The following is a 25,307-nucleotide window of genomic DNA, read 5'->3' as shown; positions in this document are numbered from 1 at the left end:
ATCAAATCTGTTAACGTAAGTTCTGGGGTTACTCAACATAGAACTCACTGTGGCAATTATCAGCCAACTCGTTTACTCTAACGCACTGACAAAAGGAAAGTATTAAAAAAATTAACTTATTTATCTTAACTGCGAGAAGACTTCTGTTCCACATTTATATTTCCAAAAATACATGTACTCATAAAGCTTCTTCGTAATATCAGTCCAGTAATCCCTTCTTGTCACAATTAAATTTACGTTTCAGAATTTCACTTTACATTCCATTATATAATCACTCATCATTTTAACTACCTATTTTACGTGCAGTGTAACACAAAATATTGGCATGAGAAAATACCTACATTATACACTAACACTTGATTGCTTTAGCGAACACACCACGAAAAGTGCCTACTACATCCTCTTTCACTCACCGCTGTGCGCTAAGCGCTCTCTTACTCCAACACTGCTATCGCAGACCAGAAGAAGTATGTTTGCTCTGCGGTCGTGCAAAGTCAGCGATCCGCTTTTTAGAGTCTATCAGAGACATACATCGTTTACAATATAATAGTTTCGTTTTAGTTTACATAGTATCATTACAACACCAGGGTGCCACATTTAAGTACTCCAGTAAACGCCTTTCAGTATATTGTCTCTCCATGACCGTTGTAACATCTTTGGTACGCTATAGAACAGCTGGTGGCTCCGTGTAGACTATTGAAGGTGAGTATACAGGGTGTACATAATGTCTGAGAATACTTTCAATGATTTATTGCACCAGAACTAAACATTGTACAGATGTCACACATACTGCATTTTGAAGAGAAACTCTGAAAGGTCTTCTTTTTTTAAAAAAACATTCGATATGCCCGACACACCGATTTCTTTGGACACTTTATGAATGTCCCTTGTATGCGCTCCACATTCACTTCACTTACACTGGAGCGTCCGCTTCTCTTTGCCGTGCACAAGCAACCCATCCTAACGAATTTGTTGCGCCAGTGGTAAATGGCCTTCCTTGTCGGTGGCTTCTTACTGTACTTGGTTCTAAACAACTGTTGAACAATTGTAGCACACTTATTTTTGCCGAACTCCAACACGCAGAAAGCTCGCTCCACACCTGAACTCGCCATGTTTGCAACTAGCGCTAACTATCGGCAAATTACCAAACTATGCTGAGGCGGTACACACGAAAAAGCTTTCAGAGTTTCTCTTCAAAATGACATATGTATGATATCTGTACAGTGTTTGATTCTTGTGCAATAAATAATTGAAAGTGTTCCTGGACTTTATGTACAACTACCTGGTGCATGGTAAGGCAACTGATGGAACTTGTAGCTGTCATGACTGGTGTTTTTTCACTACACAAATACTTGGAAATACTTGGAGATTGGGCGGTAGTATGGGTAAATGGAGCAGATGATCTGGTCTTGTTGTTTTTTAAAGACGACGACTTCATATTGGAATAACTTTATTTTATTTTTTATTTTTCGACTTCATAATTTTTTTAAGTTTATACAAGGTTAACACAGAGAGCCAGATGATTGAAGCTTGACTCCAGAAACGCGTTGCCGAGGATTATGTTCATAACCATATTAATACACTCTAAAGTAATTATTGTCGGCGATTGCAGTCTGCAGAAGATTATATGAAAGGCAAAGCGATGACAGTAGCTTGAAGGTATGCTGCAGAACAGTCCCTCACTTCAGTCAAAGTGGATGGTTCCAAAATCCGGACGGTCTGTGCCGTAGGTTTCTGGAAGACGCGCTACACGATGCTGCTGCTGAACACGCTCGGCCTGGCCATCTGCAACACGACGCGCGTCAACATTTCCGTAGCCATCGTCGACATGGTCAACGGGACGGCGCTGCGGGAGAGAGGGGTCGTCGACGGTGGCGACATCTTCCACGACCCGGACGCCTGTCCAGGAGAGCAGGTGATCGAGGGCCCCAGCGGACGCAAAGTGAGTCAACGCTCTTTTGGCCAAACGAGGCCAGCAACGGACGCTAATATTAATTGTTTAGCACGTAATTTGTGTACATTGTTTTCTCTTTGAAATGTACCTTCTCTTCTGTCGTCTCGGGTCTTCCGAACCGTCTGGCAGTTCTTTGTGTGGCCGCGTCCAGAGTAGACGCATTCTTAGCCTCATGCGGTGAGCGATGTACATAGCGCGACGTATTGCTCCGTAGAAGTCTTCAGAGATGTTTGTTTGTAGGCTCGGGTCACTTCTGTGCGCTGCTACACATATACCAGGTGTAGAGGCATGAAACCGGAATTGCCCTATAGATGGCGCTATCCGTCAGTGTAGGGCCCTTGAGACCGCGTCTGCAGCGCCATCTGTTTCCTGCAACGGCTGACGACTTATATCAACACATAGTAACCTAAGTTCAATACATTGACAACTGTTTCAAACTCATAAACATGTCGAGTTTTTTGCCTAGAAACTACGATTTGCGGACAGCACTGGTTTTCTGTCATCGTCTGAAGAAAACTGCTGCAGATTCGCATCGAATGCTTGTCGAAGCTTCCAGCGAACATGCTCTTGGGGAAGCACAGTGTTTCGAGTGGTTCAAAAAATTGAAAAGTGGTGATTTTGACGTGAGAAACGACGAGCGCAGGAAGCCATCGAAAACTAAGACTACAAGTCGCAGGCCTTATTGGATGAAGATGACACTCAAATTCAACAGGAATTCGCGGAACAACTGGATGTGACACAGAAAGCCTTTTCTCTTCGGTCGAAAGCTACGAGAAAGGTGCAGAAAGTGGGGAAATGGGTTTCGTATGAACTGAATGAAAGACAGCAAGGAAATCGAAAGATTACTTGTGAAATGATGCTCGCCAAATACAAAAGGAAGTCGTTTCTCCATCGAATAGTGACAGGTGATGAAAAATAGATATATTTTGAGAATTCAAAGCGTTGTAAATCATGGGTGTATCCAGACAAATCATCGACATCCACTGCAAGACCAATGGCTTTGGAAAGAAGAGAGTGCTCTGTGTTTGGTGGATCAGACATGTGTCATCTTTTACGAGCTGTTAAAACCTTGTGAAGCCGTTAACACCGATCGTTACCAACAGCAAATGATCGATTTAAATCGAGCATTACGTGGTAAACGACCGGAATATCGAAAAAGGCAGCACAGTCAGCTCCTCCATGATAACGTCCCATGACACATAGCAAAACGGATCAGGGAAACGATCGAGGAGTTCAGCTGCGGAATGCTAGGGTACGCTGCTTATTCTCCAGACTTGGCTCCGTCCGATTATCATCTATTTGCATCACTAGGACACGCTCTCGCTGAGAAACGTTTTAATTCGTATCAAAATGTACGAAAATGGATCGCTGCCTGGTTAGGTTCAAAAGAACACCCGTTTTTTTTTGGTGTTGCATTCACAGCCTACCGGAGAGGTGGGAGAAATGTATACACTCCTGGAAATAGAAAAAGAACACATTGACACCGGTGTGTCAGACCCACCATACTTGCTCCGGACACTGCGAGAGGGCTGTACAAGCAATGATCACACGCACGGCACAGCGGACACACCAGGAACCGCGGTGTTGGCCGTCGAATGGCGCTAGCTGCGCAGCATTTGTGCTGCGCCGCCGTCAGTGTCAGCCAGTTTGCCGTGGCATACGGAGCTCCATCGCAGTCTTTAAGACTGGTAGCATGCCGCGACAGCGTGGACGTGAACCGTATGTGCAGTTGACGGACTTTGAGCGAGGGTGTATAGTGGGCATGCGGGAGGCCAGGTGGACGTACCGCCGAATTGCTCAAAACGTGGGGCGTGAGGTCTCCACAGTACATCGATGTTGTCGCCAGTGGTCGGCGGAATGTGCACGTGCCCGTCGACCTGGGACCGGACCGCAGCGACGCACGGATGCATGCCAAGACCGTAGGATCCTACGCAGTGCCGTAGGGGACCGCACCGCCACTTCCCAGCAAATTAGGGACACTGTTGCTCCTGGGGTATCGGCGAGGACCATTCGCAACCATCTCCATGAAGCTGGGCTACGGTCCCGCACACCGTTAGGCCGTCTTCCGCTCACGCCCCAACATCGTGCAGCCCGCCTCCAGTGGTGTCGCGACAGGCGTGAATGGAGACGTGTCGTCTTCAGCGATGAGAGTCGCTTCTGCCTTGGTGCCAATGATGGTCGTATGCGTGTTTGGCGCCGTGCAGGTGAGCGCCACAATCAGGACTGCATACGACCGAGGCACACAGGGCCAACATCCGGCATCATGGTGTGGGGAGCGATCTCCTACACTGGCCGTACACCTCTGGTGATCGTCGAGGGGACACTGAATAGTGCACGGTACATCCAAACCGTCATCGAACCCATCGTTCTACCATTCCTAGACCGGCAAGGGAACTTGCTGTTCCAACAGGACAATGCACGTCTGCATGTATCCCGTGCCACCCAACGTGCACTAGAAGGTGTAAGTCAACTACCCTGGCTAGCAAGATCTCCGGATCTGTCCCCCATTGAGCATGTTTGGGACTGGATGAAGCGTCGTCTCACGCGGTCTGTATGTCCAGCACGAACGCTGGTCCAACTGAGGCGCCAGGTGGAAATGGCATGGCAGGCCGTTCCACAGGACTACATCCAGCATCTCTACGATCGTCTCCATGGGAGAATAGCAGCCTGCATTGCTGCGAAAGGTGGATATACACTGTACTAGTGCCGACATTGTGCATGCTCTGTTGCCTGTGTCTATGTGGCTGTGGTTCTGTCAGTGTGATCATGTGATGTATCTGACCCCAAGAATGTGTCAATAAAGTTTCCCCTTCCTGGGACAATGAATTCACGGTGTTCTTATTTCAATTTCCAGGAGTGTAACTAGCAGTGGAGATAATTTTGAATTTCAGAATACAGACGTGTAATTATTGCAACGAAATTCTGGTTTCATACTATCATACAGGTACTACCACACTATCTAATGGTACTATCACACTATAGCTCTGCTGAAGCGCATTGGCAGGTGTCTACGATGCCGCACTTGCGCCTTGTCTCGCGTAGCGCGCGCTCTCTCTCTCCAGCGTTCTAAAATGGCAACTCGGAGCGTTCAGTTGAAGTCAGGAAAGGGACAATATATACGGCTCCACGAATTTCTCGATTACCATTTCGTACATAGTTATTAGTTTCGGCAGTTTGACACGAAGTAAAAAGGTTGTTTGATGATATTGCTTGTGCTATTTATTTCCTAACTGGAAGGGTTTGTGTAATCTTAAAATGGAAAAGCTTGAAGAAAGAGACATTTTCCCTGTGCCATGCGGAGTTAGGTTTGCAAATAACTCCAACAAGACGCACTCTGACAGCAGAAAGAATGCGGTTGAAGAAACCACAGGAAATCCATAATCTTGCAGAACACACTAGTGAAGTGTTTGCACCTACATACTCACTCCTTACGAGAAACTTGCAGAAGTAGACATAATCAACAGCGACGATATCAAGAAATGTAGTGATATGTTACCTAAAAAACGACCATTGTAAGAAAATACCTCACTAATGTACACGCTATTTGTGCTGCAAGTTATGGCGGCGTTGGTTTAAGAACTATTCAAGGAGTGTGTCGTGAGGAAAAACGAACAACATCCGATTCACCCAGAAAAAGATATTGAACAACGTTTCAATCGAACAACGGCATAAATCTGTTCAGCATGCAGAAAATATACCGAAGAAAGATTTGGAGACAGAAGATGGCTGCAACAAAGAAGAACACGAATAAGAAAAATACGATGAACAGGATAATACAACCGAAGGCAGTAGATATGGTACATCTGAGACATTTTAAACTTTTTCTCAATTTACTGAGCAATCATCAGTTCAACAGTTCGTAAGTAATAATTTAAGAAAATAACTAACTGTAAAAAAAAGTGTTTTGTTAGTGTTTGTATTCATTCGCAACCAGAAACTATTTATATCAGATTGGATTCCATAGAGAGCTGGTGTGCTCAGCGACTGCACAATAATTTGGAAAACAAGATAGGCAATTTAGAGGAATAAGTTATGTAGTAATCTAGTTTTATTGCAGATCTAGATTTCAGCTATCTTATAGCTAACATAGGTGAGATTAGAATGCACCATATAGACCAACTAGCTGACCGACCCGACATTGTCCTGGTATTCATTTTGTCAATTTTCTATTAGAAACGAAAACAAGAAACAAACAACGTTTGTAGCATGACATCGAAAAAATATCTTTCATGTATTCGTGAAAACATCTTTGAAATTATACAGCAGAGTTGATGTGAGATGTTACCGGACAGTTTCTGTACCCTGGGCGCAGCTTCTTCGTGTGTTTCCAACGTGATTTTGTAAACGTGCTTTTGGCGACGTCTCTTCATAGAGCTATAGACGGCTATTCTCGTCCACAGCCGTTTGCGCTTCGCAGTTGAAAGTCCATGCATGATGCGGCATTTTTTCACGTATCTTATTGTTTATGGCGTCATATACCCTTAACTACGTGTGGAACCACGACATAATATTATAGGTGTATTTATCGGCATATGTGAATAACTTCTGTAAAATTCATTGCGAGTATATTTAGTAGCAAAAAAGTAATAAATTTAAACGTCATGCATGATCCAGCAGTTTTCCACGCATCTCGTTTATGACTTTCTTCTGAACTACGATATGTATGTGATTCTTACCCTCACAGCGATTGTTGCCTTACAGTAAGGGATATATGTACCAAGTTTGGTTGAAATAGGTCCAGTGGTTTATGAGGAGATGTGAAACACACATACACACTCGTACATCCACTTTTACAGTACGTGTGGATTATGCATTTTCGTTATCGTGTTAATCTGCTTGAAATTTCATTGGTTAGAAGAATCAACAAATATACTGCTTCATCCTACGAAGTTAGATTTGAACCCACATGGAGGCTGACCGGTGGTCGTTCTTTCCGCATACCTTCCGCGACTGGAAAGGAAAGCGGGAAGTGTCAGTGACTCAGAGTTGAAATATTAAAGGTTTTGCTCGTTTCGTTGTCTAGGGTGTGGGATAAGTGGTTGCCCCATTACAAGTCAAATACTGCTGAGTCTACAGTATACAATATAAATATACACATGAATCAAATGGTCGAAGGTTCCTATCACTTGGCAATTGCGAATTTTGAATGTAACATAGAAAACTATAAATGAAAGAATGCGATTAAATAAAATCTGCAGGTACTATTTTTAACGACGTTAAATGATGAGTACGACGCCAGAAGTGCCTTTGAGAATGTCGTTTAGTACTGCGTATCACTTATTGGTGTCGATGGTCCAGCAATTAAATAAAATATAAGTTGAATAACAGGGAAGCAATAGATTCCTACTTCACGTAATTAGTTATGAACAACAACGTAGCTCGCGAGATATTCACTTCTAAACGCATACCACGTCTCCACTGCAGAAGCGACGGAAATCTCACAAGTGCACAGGTCCCGCGACTATGAGAAAACTGCTCCACTCTACAAGTCTTTCCCGCGGCCGTCGGTCGCGCCACCCCGTCGGGCACTCCCCGTGTCCTGTGCGACCGTCCGCTGCACCGTCCTGTCCAGTACTTCCGGTGTCCTCTCTGCGACCCGATGCACCTCCCCCACGTACATACTGTCTCTCCATTCTTCGCTAGTCGCATACCATAGTAACGAGCGCTGTGATTGGCTAGAGCTGCCACGCCACGTCCCCAAGCCAACGCACACTCACAAATATATTGAAACACATACGAAATACTGGATTTACTTTTAAATAACTTGAAATTAAATGAATATTCCTATGGCTGGACCACAAACACGCTCTAACACTCATTATTAAAAACACAAACAAATTAAATAAAGATATATCAAATGAATAGAAAGAAAAGCAAGCCAATAGCCTAATATCTCTGTGCTTTCTAAGACGCAGTAAATATTTGACCAATTTCTTCATGAATAGTATATATCGGATGTAAACAAAGACATGGCTGAAAAAAATATATTCATAAGCATGCTGCTACCTCTTTCCCGTGTAAATGGCCTGATGTGGTCGACAGTAATCGGTCACTTTGACCTCCAATAACTCATGTACTGTTCAGGTTTCATGCCTGTAATTCATACCAATTTAGGTTTACACTAATAGCTTTCTAAAGACACGTCGATCGACAGAATCGGATGAACCGTTTAGACTTTGTAAATTCGTTGCTGGGTGTTATTTGTATGATTTAGAGTTAGATACTAAACTTTAAACTAATAAAGATATTGAAAATCTGATTACACCATCAGAATCATCGCTCAAATAATGGTAATGTACATCTTTCTTTTTGAGGTATCATGATTCATGTGACTACTATTAATTTCTACATGAACTGCGAAATATCTGCCATTATGGTTTCACAAAGTCCGCCATCTTTGGCACTCTTGGCATAGACGTCTCCTTCATCGACACAAAGCACAGTCCTCGTCACAGCGTCAACTTGGAATTCCCATCCACGCGGTCAGCCTGGACGACGAGCTGCCGGCCGCGGTGGTCTCGCGGTTCTGGGCGCTCAGTCTGGAACCGCGCGACTGCTACGGTCGCAGGTTCGAATCCTGCCTCGGGCATGGATGTGTGTGATGTCCTTAGGTTAGTTAGGTTTAGTTAGTTCTAAGTTCTAGGCGACTGATGACCACAGATGTTAAGTCGCATAGTGCTCAGAGCCATTTGAGCCATTTGACGACGAGCTGGGGCTGCCCTTCTTGCTGCGGCTAACGTTCGGCACCACGCGGTTGCTGACGGGCCCCGGAATGCCGAGCGGACCAGCGACCCGTGCGCCTCGCCAACTCCGAACTTAGAATACATTTGGGGCGCCACAACTCGCCCTTTACCTCACAATCGCAAGGTGGTTTGTGGAGTACAGATGTAGATGTAGAGGTAGTCAAGAAGAAAATCTGTCCTGATAGGTGTTTCCTACACAACATTTTTACTTGCCCCTGCGATAGTAAGTCAAGTGTGGTCACATCAGGTGCACAGCTGGTCGTGACACACGATCTCCCCTTCTTACCAACCTTCCGTGGAGTAACGCATAGGTGTTTTCTATAACATTTTTGAGTTCATCCTACTACCTGTCCATGAAACAATATCACCCCTTTACACCAACCTTTCATACAATGGCTGACGCTGGTGTTCAAGGATAAGATTTACTAAGCTAGTGCCAAATACACGGTGTATCACCCGGACTCATGGGAAGCAGGTTTCTCAGAAAGGGGGGGGGGGAGGGGGGTTGGAGAGTGCTATTAACCAGTTATTGACAGTCAACGTACCTTTGCATTTCTTCTCCTATGTAATAGGCTTCGTCTGAGATAGGTAGACATAAGGAAAGCGAGGTTCGACCGTACAGTGCTGATGTGCCCACTTGCCCATATGCTCAATGCAAGGCGAGGTCTGAATACAACAGGATTGGAAGATTGCATTTCTTGTGGTGTAGCTGTAGTTCCAATATTACTATTTTACAACACCCATTTATGCTATATTGAACGATAACTGCTTGAATGCAATTTTGTCGACGCAAGAAAACTCTGCTTCTTCCTAACGAGAAGTCTGTACAGTTAATTCTCTTACGCGATCATTATATTTAGGAAGCAGTTTCACAGTTTATCTTAACCATACAAACAGTCCAGCATTCATATCAATATCTAAATAGCTTCCATTTGCATTTCCGTGCGTAAAAACCATATCAGTTACTTCCTAACAGCTTTCAACGCTAACTCGCTTGGGGTGATTAGCTAAGATCAGCTTGTTAACACAGCCTGCAATTTTACGTTTCTTTACAACAGGACTAACAATATCAATATGCACAGTATCCCCGCCGCAGTACCTAACAGGCGCTGCATCCCTCATGATATGTGCCTACATTTTAGTCGAGTTTGCTTACCCGACAACGTTAGCTACAAAATAGATTACAAAACAAATAGTTATGTTACACAAACAACGATCTGTAGTATTCGTATTCCACAGTAGCGGTGATGTACCACTCCATGCGCTCTCTGCATTATTGCTAGATCATCGAACGATCGTCGATCAAGGTTACATTATTGCCACATACTCCCAAAGGATCAATGTCCTCCTTGGTCACCGGCCTCAAACAGTTGTCCTTAAAGGCCAAAGGTCGAAGTCTTCTTGGGGCAATGGATCCATAGTTTTCTGCAAGACAGTCACCCTGGTCACTTTTCTTAATGATCTGTCGTAATATGTTGCCCAGATAGTGTAATTAATGACATATCACTATCATCACCATTATTAAAGACATATCACCGTGGTTACCGTTATTAATTACCTATCACTGTTTCGTTATCATTTAATATCAATTATAATGATTTATTAGCCAGAAACCATGATTTTCCCCCCACCAGTCCAACTCAGACTGACTAGTCGTTAGTGTTCTGTATGTAGTTGTGAGAAAATCAGCACGTAATCTGATATATGCCTCAGCCTTTCGGGAAATTTCGTTTTTGCAATTTACAGCAGAGTATTGTGACCAGTGATATTTCTACAAACGCCCCGTCGTGTAGCAGTCTTCTTCAATCACTAATTACAGTTTTTTTACAATTTTCCAATAAATGCACACTTTTCGAGATCATAAATATGCAACTTTAAATGGTTAACAAAACTACAGCGCGTTATTTACACAAGTTACACTCTTAAACAACTCACAGCGGCTACGGTCTTGCAAATTAGTACATAACGTCGGTTAGATGTGTATTAAACTTTTTTTGAGTCTTTTATATCTGATTTGATGCGTCCCGCTACGAATTCCTCTCCTGTGTGAACATCTACAGCTCAGAGTAGCATTTGCGACCTACGTCCTCAATTATCTGCTCGATGAATTCCAGTCTTTGTCTTCCTCTACAGTTTTCAGCACCCACAGCTCCCTCTAGTACCATGGAAGTTATTCCCTGACTTTTTAACCGATGTTCTACCATTTTGTCTCTTTTTCTTGTCAGTGCTTCCCGTATGTTCTTTTCCTCTCAAATTCTGTACAGAACTTCCTCATTCCTTACCACATCACTCCACCTAATTTTAAACGTTCGTCTGCAGCACCATGTCACAAATGCTTCGATTATCTTCTGTTCCGGTTTCCCCACATTTCACTACCATACAATGCTGCGTTCCAAACGTGCATTCGCGGAAATTTCTTCCTCAAATTAAGTCATATGTTGGCCAGGATTGTCCTTTTTGCTAGCACTAGTCTACTTTCGATGTCCTCCTTGCTCCGTCCGTCATGGGCTATTTCACTACCTAGCTAGTAGAATGACTTAACTTCATCTACTTCGCTACCATCAATCCTAATGTTAAGTTCCTCGCCGTTTTCATTTCTGCCACTTTTCATTGCTTTCGTATTTACTCTCAATCCATATTCTGTACTCAGTAGACTGCTTATTCCATACTGCAGATCTTGTAATTCTTCTTCAGTTTCACTGAGAATCTTATCACTATATACTTTCACCTTGAATTTTAATTCCTCTCTTGAACCTTTTTTTCTATTTCCTCCATTACTTCTTCGATGTATAGATTGGATAGTAGGGGCGAAAGAATACATCCCTATCTTATACCCTTTTTAATCTGAGCACTTAGTTCTTGATCTTCCTCTCTTATTATTCGCTCTTGGCTCTTGTCCATGTTGTAGATTACCCGCCTCTCCCTGTATCTTATCCCAGTTTTCCTGAAAATTTCGAACATCTAGCATCATTTGATATTGTCGAGCGCTTTTTCCATATCGAGAAATCCTATAATCTTGCTTGCATTAGCAACCGCAATGGTGCCCTTTGCTAACGCCGAACTGATCGTCACCTAACACGTTATCAACTTCCCTTTACAGTCTTCTGTGCATTATTCTTGTCTTCAAGATTGAACTGTTAAGCTGATTGTGCTGCACTTCTTGCATTTGTGGCCTCTTGCAATTTTGGGAATTGTGCAGATGATGTTTTCCGATAGTAGCGTTCTCATTTCTGGTACTAAATAAACATGTCAAATCTCGTATCCTAATTGCAGGATGGGGAATTCATCTGGGACACGCAGATGCAAGGAGAGATCCTGGCCGGCTTCTACTACGGATACACGCTTGGTCACATTCCAGGCGGTGTGCTCGCTGACCGTTTCGGTGGTAAGGTCGTCTTGCTATTCAGCGTTCTTGTCTCATCTCTGCTGGCGATCCTGACGCCACTGTCTGCGTGGGCTGGCTACTACGGGCTGTTTATTAACAGATTCTGCCAGGGACTCGCTCAGGTACTTTTACTTTTTCCATCTTCATAGTAAATTATGTGATGAATACCTAATGTACGAATAAAGTCACTGATTAGCGTATTGAAATAATTGGTATGCACTGGTGCACAATTTCATAACTGGACTGACATAAACATGTCGTCAGACAAATATCACCAAGATTTTCCTTCTAATTAAACTTAAAATGTACATCTTCTAATGTTAGTGAACATACAAATAAACAGCTGGCATCTTTTGAGAATAATCTAGCGTCAAGACAGAACATTCTTAGGTAAAGCACCAAATAATAGAGGTAAGAGAGCTGTTCAATATATTTACCAAATATCACGTGTCACACATTTGCAATCACGAACAGCATGATGCCGACTCCTTATCACGTACTTTTTCAGTTGCCAAGCTATTTTAATCATCAGTACGTTGAGACACAGACAAAATCACATTTAAAACTACAATACATATTCTGCATTCAATTCAGAAGGAATAATGAGAATTGTAATTGCTTTACAAATTTGACGCAGCACAAAGTTCCTTCCGGAAGACAAGTTCAAATTATCCGTTGTACTTATCTCACAAATACTAAAGACCTATGGCTTTAGGCCACCATACATTTTCCATGTGCTCATATTCTCTACCATAAGTGCATAAAATATTTGACTCCAACAGATATCCATACAATGAAAGCTGTATCTCATTTTACTGGCTTTACCGCTCGACAGCCTTACCTCGTTAAATACACACCACAAATATAGACTATATTTCTCCAATTGTTTATGGAGTGCGCTTCACTAGATGCTGGATCGTCAGAGATAGAAGCTTGAAGTAAAAGACGACTATGGAACAATACACGAATCAATATGGAATGTAGCTTATTCAGTATGAGAAGTCGTACTTGTATGATTAAGCTTTGAGAGAATTTTGTCCTGACCCAGTGCACTGTGCTGCGGTGTGTGCCCCCTTTTTCTTTTTAACTGGGAAAGGATACTCGATTGTTTTTGTTTCCAGTGCAGCGCACAAGGCAGTACGGGTTAATGGTGTATAGATTATAGCCTTCGATTTTGTTTCTTGGTTCCCTTACCCACACATTTAACTTTTTTCTTTTGCTGCGACTGTAGCTATTTATTGCGTTCTGTCATTCCCCTCCATACACTTAACCACTAGTTTTCTGCAGCAAGTGCACTCCTCAGTTTGTCTTTCTTTAAATATTAAAGAAAGTCCGAATTGCAGAAAAAGTGGCATATATTTAATTTGATGACAATATACTCCTCTTCAGATCACCAAAGTTGAGCAACGGCCGAGGTCAGTACTTGGATGAGTAACGGCCTGGGTACGACACCTGTTGCTGCTTACTTTCCTTTTACCTCGTGGTAAAGGGGACTAGGAATGGTGTCGTGAAGTCCTTGATCAACTGTCTATGCTTCAATGTCTTAGATTAAAATCCAAACTTTTCTACAGCGTCTCGTGAAATGAGGGCGTGTGGCACTGTTGATAGTGATTCCTGCGTCGGATGGGGATGTTAATCTCGATGACCCCTTTGGTGCTATTCGACAGGAGTAAATCACCCGCACTGGGTTTCACCCTCTCTCTCTTCTATCATTATCATGACAAACATGACACCCCACTATACACACATATTACATTCACCCACACTTGCCAGATACACTTCAACACAAAACCCTCACAATCTTAGCATGATAGAAATTAAACTTTCAAATTAGGCAGCCGAATCTGCCACTGGGAATCTCCAGCGTAACTTACAGCTTAATTCATCAACTGAAACTGAAATTATTTATTTTTATCCGTCTCTAGGATCAAACATAAAGAAAGTCTTTTTTATTTCAAGGGTGGCACAATACCTGCTATTCAGACGACTGTTTGCACGTGGGCACCAGACCACGAAAGGAGCCTGTTTTCCCTTATTTTCCTAGGTAAGCATCAACAAATTTTGTTTTAACTTCCTTTCAGTAAATAGTCGACCATGTTAAGGTATGGGCCTTTTATCGTGTACGCTCTCATTAGGATTGTCGGATACTTAACGAAACAAGTTTTTCTCGCATGGTATCCAACGGAGAATGAAATTCGCGAAGACTTCGCACAGCAATGGCTATTTCATCAACCTCAGAAGGATTTTCACAGAAATGAAGGACTCATGAAACTTAGTAATATATGATGGACAATAGCTCTACAGAATCAGATAGTTACATTTTTGACAGACAACTGTTAGATAGCTATGTTTTATCTTTGACAAGGATTACATCTGCCGATCACGTGTAAACTTATATCTCGGCACTTTTTCACGGTATTCTCGTCGATCTCCCACATCCAACTCGTCAGTTGAAACCAGGGGTACCTCAGAAAACGTCCAGTGCAACTCCGGACAAAACGTCAACACTCAGAGGATGTTATTCAACTTGTTCACGTGTTTTGTTGCTGTGGTCTTCAGTGCGAAGACTGCTTTGATGCAGTTCTCATCGTTAAACTGTCTGGTACAAGTCACTTTACCACTGCATACGCATCCTACATTTATTGGAACCTGCTTGTTGTAGGCAATCCTTGGTCTTCACCAACAATGTTTCCTTCCCCGATCGCCACACACACACGTATTTCCCTCTATTAACAAATTAACAACACTACACTCCAATTACTTTCAAAAATGACTTCAGAAAGTCTGAAATTTATATTGTAAAATATTTTTATTATTATTACCAGTCTGCGTTTTGTGTTCATTCCCTTCTGCCTTCAGCAGCCTTTCTTTTCTTTTTTCTCAAATATCGAAATTCATCTGCAACTTTCAGTGTCTCATTTCCCATAGTATCATCTACTTTAGTTCGTCTATACCCTATTATTACTGTTTCATTTCTGTCGACGTTCATATTATACCCTGTTTTAGATAGACCATTAACGCACTTCCACAGATGTGCCAACTCATTAGCTGTCACCAACAGATTTATGACATCACCGATAAAACTTATTTGTTTCTTTTCTCTCAACTTTAATCCGTTTTGTAAATTTCTCCTCAATTCATTTTATTGCTTGCTTAATATGCTTGCTGAATAACACTGGGGATAGACAGAAAAACTGTCTCACTTTCTTCCCGTAAGTTTCATTTCTTCCACTCTTAAACTGTAGTATGGTTTCTGTGGAAATTGTAGATACAAGTAAACATCCACTTCCTGTATCTTACCCTTATTATCGTAGGAATTAATGCATTCGAGTCAAGATCGTAAAAAGCTCCAACTAAATCTATTATTGCTATTAATGTAGGGTGACTTCTTTTTCAGTCTATCTCCTATGATAGGTCGTAGGGTAAGTACTGCCTCGTGTGTCCCAACATTTCTCCGGTACCGAAATAGATCTTAACCTAAGCCGTCTTCTAGAAATCGCTCCATTCTTCAGTACATAATTTGCGTTAGTAGTTTGCAACCATGACTTATTAAGGTGATAGTTCGGAATACGAAAATCGTATCTTCCATCAAAGTCCACTTCATTATCCCTTTCCATAACATGGCTTCAAGTTTGCTTTTTACAGCTCTTCTTCATACAGGTGGTCGGACACAGTCTGAAAAGCTTTTAAGGGTGTTGTAGGTTAGGCTGTGCTGAGACGTAAGTGTTCAGAAAAAAACTGGTCACGCTGTGCCCTTCCCGAGTCAGTTAACACTAAAGTTAGCCAGTTAGGCCGTTGCGTTCACAGATTCAAGCAGCTCGCAGAGACAGTGTCCCCAAACGTGTTCCTCATTTGGTTTCCTAAAACCGAACAAGAGAGAGATACAGAATCTGGACATGGGTTGATAGTAAAGATCGAACAGGAGCCAAAGACTGAGCAGTCTCTTGTATTAGCATCCACCTTATGAGAACAACCGACGTTAATTGTGCTCGAATTTTCTTGCGAAGTGGCCTGATTGGCTAATTTTAATGCTAATTAACTCGGAAACGGAGCATTGTAAACAATTAGTTCTCAGCACAAACTGTCCTACAACAACCTTACAAGCTTTTGAAAATGTTTCTGACCCCCCTGCATATTACTCACACCTTTCAACCTCAATTTCTTTGATTTGTGCTGGTTTTCGATATGAACTCTTTATTGATATAGCTGCTACTCTTTTCTCACAACTGTTTCTTTACGTTTACTTTAGACGACATCCAGTTTCCCATAGTAATGCGCGTTTCTGCAGCCTTCTCTTTCATTTTGCACTTCCTTCAGTTTCTTTCTGTAACGTCTGTATTCCCTTTTGGTTTCTCCGTTTGTTGCATTTTCTCCTCTCGTCAGTTATGTTCTGTATATCTCTTCCCTGACATGGTTGCATTAGCAGCAGACCTTGTAGAAGGATATCACTTGTTTAATGATGCACTCAATTTTGTGACTGGTTTACCAACATGTACCACTCTTCTTCCATACGGAGATACAAGATGTGGTTTATCGTTATTATAAGTGTGTCGACTTGAATATAAGTTACATAATCCGAGGCATAAATTTTAGTTTATAAGGAAATGTATTGCTTTTTTTTACTCACTACATTATTTTAATTTCTCACTGGAACTTGCTTTAACAAGTTAGACAGATGATACCGTGGGCTTAATGAGATTTCGCTTTGCTGGCAGGAATGTTTATTGGAAACTTGGTGTCCATGGCGGTGACGGGAGCCCTTTGCGAGACTGCGATTGGCTGGCCGCTTTCCTTTTATGTTTTTGGAGGCGTTGGGATTCTTTGGAGCGTGTCTTGGTTCCTTCAGGCTGCAGATTCTCCGGCACAGCACCCGTACATCGACCCAGTCGAACGCAGCTACATCGAAGCTACGATAAAATCAGCAGCCAAGGTAACATAAGCGCACACGCCTACCATAGCTTTCCATTGCCTCAAATAGATGAATTTATAACTGACACCGCAGCTTCCGTGCTGAGTACCTGGTGTGGAGAGCCCTCTTCAGTGATGGCTGATAGCAGTGAGAAATATCAAGTCGATAGGTGAGAAAGGAATAGCAGTAAAATACTTAACTGGCTCACGCACATGCCATAACTTAGTTGCACTATTTTCCCCAGCTCTTATAGGGCGTGCTTATTTACTGGCAGATGTTGTGGTTGACTTGGAAACTATTTACATACCGCCATTGTAGATACATACCTAGAAGGCGATGGCAGTGAAAAGCATGCAAATTATGTTTCCACCCTTAGTACGCTCATTTTCTAGGGTACCTGTCTGCGTCATTCTAGTGCCATGTTTACGCGATGTTGTATACATTTTCTACACTCATAAGCACTCGGTAATCTCATGCATGGAGAGATGCCTAACTGTAACCTCGGCCACCGAAGAATTAAGTAACTCTTTAATTTTCGGCAAGTGGCTTTCCCATGAAAGGAAACTCTCCCATGATAGGAGACTTAGCGATCCTCAGCTGCGCCTAAGGTACAATGCTTGACAATACAACCCTTCAGAAATATGTAATGTAGTAATATTGGCCATGCATTGGACACCACATATAATGCATTAAAATGTCTGATAAGATTTTCATTACGTTTCGTGCTAGGTGTCTTATGCAAAATATACGACAATCAGTTTTCAGTATTTAACTTCCTACTCCCGCCCCGGAAGTAGACAACATTCCATTAGAACTACTGATAGCCTTGGGAGAGCCAGCCCTGGACAAAACTCTACCATCTGGTGAGCAAGATGTATGAGACAGGTGAAATACCCTCAATATAATAATTCCACTTCCAAAGAAAGCAAATGTTGAGAAATGTGAAAATTACCGAACTATCAGTTTAATAAGTCACGGCTGCAAAATACTAACACGAATTCTTTACAGACGAATGGAAAAATTGGTAGAAGCCGACCTCGGGAAAGATCAGTTTGGATTCCGTAGAAATGTTGGAACACTTGAGGCAATAATGAGCCTACGACTTATCTTAGAAAATAAATTAAGGATAGATTTCTAGCATTTGTAGACTTAGAGAAAGCTTTAGAGAATGTTGACTGGAACACTCTCTTTCAAATTCTAAAGGTGGCAAGGGGAAAATACAGAGAGCGAAAGGCTATTTACAATTTGTACAGAAACCAGATGGCAGTTATAAGAGTCAGGGGCATGAAAGAGAAGCAGTGGTTGAGAAGGGAGGGAGACAGGATTGTAGACTATCCCCGATGTTATTCAATCTGTATATTGAACATGCAGTAAAGGAAACAAAAGTTCGGAGTGGGAATTAAAATCCGCCGAGAAGAAATGAAAACTTTGAGGTTCGCCGATGACATTGTAACTGTCAGAGACAGCAACGGACCTGGAAGAGCAGTTGAACAGAGTGGACAGTGTCTTGAAAGGAGGATATAACATGAACATCAACAAAAGCAAAACGAGGTTAATGGAATGTAGTTGAATTAAATCGGGTGATGCTGAAGGTATTACGTTATGAAATAAGACACTTAAAGTAGTAAAGGAGTTTTGCTATTTGGGGAGCAAACTAACTGATGATGGTCGAAGTAGGGAGGATAAAAAATGTAGACTGGCAATGGCAAGGAAAGCGTTTCTGAAGAAGAAAAATTTGTTAACATCGAGTATAGATTTAAGTGTCAAGAACTCGTTTCTGAAAGTATTTGTATGGAGTGTAGCCATGTATGGAAGGGAAACGTTGACGATAAATAGTTTAGACAAGAAGAGAATAGAAGCTTTCGAAATGTGGTGCTACAGAAGAATGCTGAAGATTAGATGGGTAGATCACATAACTGATGAGGAGGTATTGAACAGAATTGGGGAGAAGAAAAATTTGTGGCACAACTTGACTAGAAGAAGGCATCGCTTGTTAGCACATGTTTTGAGGCATTAAGTGATCACCAATTTAGTATTGGAGGGCAGCGTGGAGGGTAAAAATCGTATAGTGAGACAAAGAGACGAATACACTCAGCAGATTCAGAAGGATGTAAGTAGCAGTAGGTACTAGGAGATGAAGAAACTTCCACAGGATAGAGTAGCATGGAGAGCTGCATCAAACCAGTCTCTGGACTGATGCCCACAACAACAACAACTTCCTACACGAATTGGAAATATAAAGTGACACCGTATAATTAAGAAGTGCATTCCCATATTTATTGCATGGACGCAATAAAAGAATATGAAGTTCATAGCGAAGCGAGGTGTTTGTCCATACTTCCATCTCAGAGTCTATTAAAAAGGTTACTGCATGATGTGGCTGTGGATTAAGTGAAGATTATTGTAATGTGCTTGAATATTATTACTTTGTCTTCGTGATGAGTCTGCAGCACCCCTGGCGCAGTGATACTGAGGCCTCATAGCACCCAAGTTGGACAGCTTCCAACAGCAAGTATTAACTTGCTAATTATCCACTGGCGACGTCGCCGTACATCTTGATTGTAGCTATTCACTCGCTGTAAATTTTGGTGAGGTGTTACATCTCCTTCCTGACTACTGAATAAGTAAATGATTCGCAAGACATCAGACTTCCAGTCATTAAAATTTGTATTTGATGTTAACAAATTTCCCTTGGTCATAAGTACTTTTCTTGCTATTGTGAATCTATTTTATATCCTCTTTACTTCGGATGTCATCAGTTTTGCTCTCAAAATACCAAAGCGTACCTACTACTTTTAGTGTCTAATTACCTAATGTAACTTCCAAAACTGAAAGAGTGGTTCCGTGTGGGGTGGCGTAGGGATAAAGTGGACTGCGGTAGTCGTCGTGGGGCTGGGGACGCATCCTCTCTTTCGTTTCTAGGCCCCTGGTCAAGATACATGTTGTTGTTGTTCTTGTTGTTGTTGTTGTCTTCAGTCCTGAGACTGGTTTGATGCAGCTCTCCATGCTACTCTATCCTGTGCAAGCTTCTTCATCTCCCAGTTTTTACTGCAACCTACATCCTCCTGAATCTGCTTAGTGTATTCATCTCTTGGTCTCCCTCTACGATTTTTATCCACCACGCTGCCCTCCAATGCTAAATTTGTGATCCCTTGATGCCTCAGAACATGTCCAATCAACCGGTCCCTTCTTCTTCTCAAGTTGTGCCACAAGCTCCTCTTCTCCCTAATTCTATTCAATACCTCCTCATTAGTTATGTGATCTACCCATCTAATCTTCAGCATTCTTCTGTAGCACCACATTTTGAAAGCTTCTATTCTCTTCTTGTCCAAACTATTTATCGTTCATTTTTCACTTCCATACATGGCTACACTCCATACAAATACTTTCAGAAACGACTTCCTGACACTGATATCTATACTCGATGTTTACAAATTCCTCTTCTTCAGAAACGCTTTCCTTGCCATTGACAGTCTATATTTTATATCCTCTCTACTTTGACCATCATCAGTTATTTTGCTCCCCAAATAGCAAAACTCCTTTACTACTTTAAGTGTCTCATTTCCTATTCTAATTCACTCAGCATCACCCGATTTAATTCGACTTCCATTACCCTTGTTTTGCTTTTGTTGATGTTCATCTTTTATCCTCCGTTCAAGACACTGTCCATTCCGTTCAACTGCTCTTCCAAGTTCTTTGCTGTCTCTCACAGAATTACAATGTCATCGGCGAACCTCAACGTTTTTATTTCTTCTCCATGGATTTTAATACCTACTCCGAATTTTTCTTTTGTTTCCTTTAGTGCTTGCTCAATATACAGATTGAATAACATCGGGGACAGGCTACAACCCTGTCTCACTCTTCTCCCAACCGCTGCTTCCCTTTCATGCCCCTCGACTCTTATATCTGACATCTGGTTTCTGTACAAATTCTAAATAGGCTTTCGCTCCCTGTATTTTACCCCTGACACCTTTAGAATTTGAAAGAGAGTGTTCCAGTCAACATTATCAAAAGCTTTCTCTAAGTCCCCAAATGCTAGAAATGTAGGTTTGCCTTTCCTTAATCTATTTTCTAAAATAAGTTGTAGGGTCAGTATTGCCTCACGTGTTCCAACATTTCTACGGGGGCCTTGTTTCGACTCAGGTCTTTCAGTGCTCTGTCAAACTCTTCACGCATCATCGTATCTCCCATTTCATCTTCATATACATCCTCTTCCATTTCCATAATATTGTCCTCAAGTACATCGCCTTTGTATAGACCCTCTATATACCCCTTCCACCTTTCTGCTTTCCGCTCTTTGCTTAGAACTGGGTTTCCATCTGAGCTCTTGACACTCATACAAGTGCCTCTCTTTTCTCCAAAGGTCTCTTTAATTTTCCTGTAGACTGTATCTATATTACCCCTAGTGAGATAAGCCTCTGCATCCTTACATTTGTCCTCTAGCCATCCCTGCTTAGCCATTTTGCACTTCCTGTCCATCTCATTTTTGAGACGTTTGTATTCCCTTTTGCCTGCTTCATTTACTGCGTTTTTATATTTTCTCCTTTCATCAATTAAATTCAATATTTCTTCTGTAACCCAAGGATTTCTACTAGCCCTCGTCTTTTTACCTACTTGATCCTCTGCTGCCTTCACTACTTCATCTCTCAAAGCTACCCATTCTTCTTCTACTGTATTTCTTTCCCCCATTCCTGTCCATTGTTCAACATACATACAATGCAATCTAACTCCCACAGGATCGCCCGATTTAATTCTATTACCTTCCATTACTTGTGTTTTACCTTTGTTGTCTAGACATTGCTTACTCCAATGAAATGCTCTTCCAAGTCCCTTGCCCCTATGAAAGAATTACAATGTCAATGGCTGACCTCAAAAGTTTTTTTTCACCCTGACCTGTAAATTTCCCTTTGGTTTCCTTTATAGCCTGTTCAATGTACATATTGAGTAGTGTGGGATATAGGCTTTCTCCCCTGAACTTCACACCGTTCACGATCACTGACCTACGAATCTTATAACTGCAGTGTGGACTGTGTACAAGTCGTAAATAACCTTTCGGTGACGTTTAAAATTTCAAAGAATGTAGTCCAGTCAATATCATCAAAAGCTTTTTTCAAAATCTACAAAAGTTTGACTTTCATCTAAGATCAGACGTAGGAGCAGTATTGCCTCGCATGTTCTTTGTATAAACATATGTGCTAGCTGATCCAAACTTCATGTAACATACGAGAAACGTGGTCATCCAGAACTCCACCAACAGCTTTCGGAGGTGGTAGTGTGGCCTAAAACAAGAAAAGAAAAACAGTAAACATGGACTTATTAATAGTTCAGGATTATTTGTTGCTAAGAAGTTAAGTGTGTTTAACGACCGTTTACTATTCGCGTGGGCTCATAAAGTAAATGTATAAGATACAAGACGCTGACTCTGAAATTATATCTGTTGAACAATCTCATTAAACTTCTTATCGCAATTAGAAATCTTTTGAACATTGTTGAATCTTAACAGTAAGTACTGTAACAAAATGAAACGCCTGCAGCCGTCCTCAAGATCTTACTTATTGTGTAGCTACTAGTTTCGGCGCTTCAGTGCGCTATCTACAGGGTGATGCTGAAGGGGTTATCACGATCCAAATATGCGAGGCATCAGTGGCCAACGTAACTGTTTTACGCAGACTATCTGTAATTGTGATGTCGTCTTTCCAACCATCACGTGGATGTCGCAGCTAAGATAGTCTGCGTAATTGTATTAATAAACTAAACATCTATTTGCGTATTTTGTTGAACTTACATAGAAAAAGTCATTGTTTACATTGACTCAAATACTTTTCTTCTTTGATGTTACAGAAGAATCTTCCCGTGCCGTGGAAGAGCATTATAAAAACGCCAGCTATTTGGGCTCTCGTAGCTATTATGATCACCTTCGACTGGAGCTTCTATTTGCTGGTCACGCTGCCACTGTACCTCGGCCAAGTCTTGCATTATGATATCCGAAGCGTGAGTGTCTACCAGTAGATTTTCCAAAACTCTAAAAGTATCCTTTAGTAATACAGATTCAGTGCTGCATTGTTTCATCTCCTCAAAAGGAATTTACTGCAAGTTTTTTGAACACACGTAACGATCACAGAACCCGAGCATGGAATGCCGGAAGTGTGAATTAAATGATCAGTTCAAATCTGAATGACATAAAACGTGGTGAAGTGAAGAAGAGCATAGGAAATGAAGACAGATAATAGCTTCGTAACTCAACGTAGATTATAAAATATTTATTGTTATTTATAGCCTTTATTATCGTCAGTTTGATACTTACGTTATATTTTGCCTAACGAACCTATCTTACAGCAGCTCTTATATTTTTACAGAATCTAACATTTCATACGAGTACTAGGTGCACTGGAAATAAATGACACGTTTTGCACATTGACAGATCTCTAGGAGGTATATGGAACGGATGTCTGTGTAAAGATCAGAAATTTCTGTAAATTACAGGCCGATGATTTGTGGAAGCAGGGATGATGCCTGACACTTCCAAGCTGCGTTCCATCGGATTAGATCACGCGAGTTCAATGGTAAAGACGTTAACATGAATTCAGTCATGCTCCTCAAACCACTGCATCACGAGCCCTGTGACACGAAAACTTATCCCGCTCGAAGACGTCGTCATCGTCGGGGAAGACATTAAGCATGAAATGATAAAAGTGATCCGCACTAGTATTCACATAGTCCTCGGCTGTCGCGGTGCCCCATCTAAGCCCAGCTGAACAACGTTCCCTATAGCACAGGGCTGTCCGCACAGGTGGAGCGGCGAATTTTTCCAGACGCTGTCCACCTGGATGATGGTGTATTCGTAAACGACCATCGACCTGGTGTAAAAAGAAACCTGATCCATCTGACCAGTCGACAAGTTTCCTTAGTTTCACTGTCTCCACTGCCTCGATGACACTATGCCAAGTTCAGTTGTAACTGATGACGTCGTTGAGTCAACATGGGAACTTGTAGGGGCTACCTGCTGCGGACCGCATGCTCAGTAACTTGCGATGTGTGCTTGCACCATCATCGTTTTTTGTCGTGATATCTGCCACAGATTGCCCCCCGTCCTGCTTCAGAGAAGAGGCAAGCCTCCGGCCTCCGCGACCTGGAATGGACGTCCAGCACATTGTTGCCTACTTGTGGTCTCACCGTTCTTCAATCACTCTCATAGATACTCACAACAGCAGCATGCAAGCAGCCGCCCAGTTTCACCGAGATGCAACTTCCCAGGCACCGACAATGTAACCTCCCCTTTGTCAAACTTCCTTAAGTCAGTGGATTTCCACAAATTCGTCGTGCAACGTCGCTAGAACGATTCACCATTCGTCTCGCCCCGCTTAGATATATTCCTCACCGCGTCACGTGCCTTCAAATCCTGCCACTTTCAGTCTCGCAGTACGAAGTTGTCATAATGTTTTGGTTCATTAGTGTATATCAATAAAAGGCTACATGCAGGCCATTTACAAAAGACTATTCGTGACAGCGCGGAAGCTCTTTAAGAAATATGGAGAGCCCGCGCTCAGAATCACGCTTTGAGGGGTAGTGGGAAGGGAGGAGGGCGATGACTTGGTAGTCGATTCCTATTTTAGCTAGGAACATATGGTAAAAAAAATTTTATTTATGCCCTGACCAGGGCCCATTTACGTAGCCATTCGAAGTTCAGTCTTCCGTAACTGTGCTGCAGTATGTTAAGGAAGGTTTGAACGACGAATCGTACCTGGCCGAGGCAAACTGTGTAAATCGATTAATTCCTTTTGCAAAAGATATTAATTATGCTGAAACTAACGTTCGGCTAATGGCACCTTTTGTATATGCACCTTTCGGATTGAACCAGCAAAAACATGCAAAAAACCAAATTCTTCTTGGAGGTTTTTGAAGCGCACCATGTCTATACTTCTAACGAACATTTTTATCCAGTAATATTTACCCGTTGTAGAGATATGGTAGAAAGCAGAGCTACATGTAGCACGTAAAATTGAATAGAACACGTGGTTATGGCTTAACGTGAATCAAATAAACAAATAATGCATAATTACAGTAAAACTGAAAAATAGCTTTCAAAATTAAATTAAATGCGCATATGGCACTTCTTCCAACTCTTTGTAAATGACGTCAGTTCGCTGATGATGATGAAATGATGGTGAGCGGAGGAAATCCCGACCCGGCCGGGAATCGAACTAGGTGTTCCGCGATCGAGCGTCAGTAACACTAACCACCAGTAACACTAACCACTAGATTCATTTGAATTTTACACGCAAAAACACATATTTTGCGAGGTTATTTTTTATTACA

General features: G+C 42.0%; 1 protein-coding gene across 1 annotated transcript in view; it reads left to right on the top strand.

Annotated features, from left to right (window-relative positions):
• Positions 1-25,307, top strand: part of LOC126354780 (sialin-like) — a 118,139-nt gene that overhangs the window by 31,124 nt on the left and 61,708 nt on the right. Inside the window, exons 2-6 of the mRNA XM_050004677.1 lie at positions 1,731-1,942; positions 11,971-12,204; positions 14,042-14,126; positions 16,798-17,012; positions 22,833-22,982. Coding sequence (XP_049860634.1) covers positions 1,731-1,942; positions 11,971-12,204; positions 14,042-14,126; positions 16,798-17,012; positions 22,833-22,982 — 896 coding nt within the window. The remainder of the gene's footprint in view (positions 1-1,730; positions 1,943-11,970; positions 12,205-14,041; positions 14,127-16,797; positions 17,013-22,832; positions 22,983-25,307) is intronic.

Source organism: Schistocerca gregaria, chromosome 3 (assembly GCF_023897955.1).
Source record: "Schistocerca gregaria isolate iqSchGreg1 chromosome 3, iqSchGreg1.2, whole genome shotgun sequence".
Classification (NCBI taxonomy): Eukaryota; Metazoa; Arthropoda; class Insecta; order Orthoptera; family Acrididae; genus Schistocerca; species Schistocerca gregaria.
The sequence above is the reverse complement of the archived record's forward strand: the minus strand, read 5'-3'. Positions and strand labels throughout refer to the sequence as shown.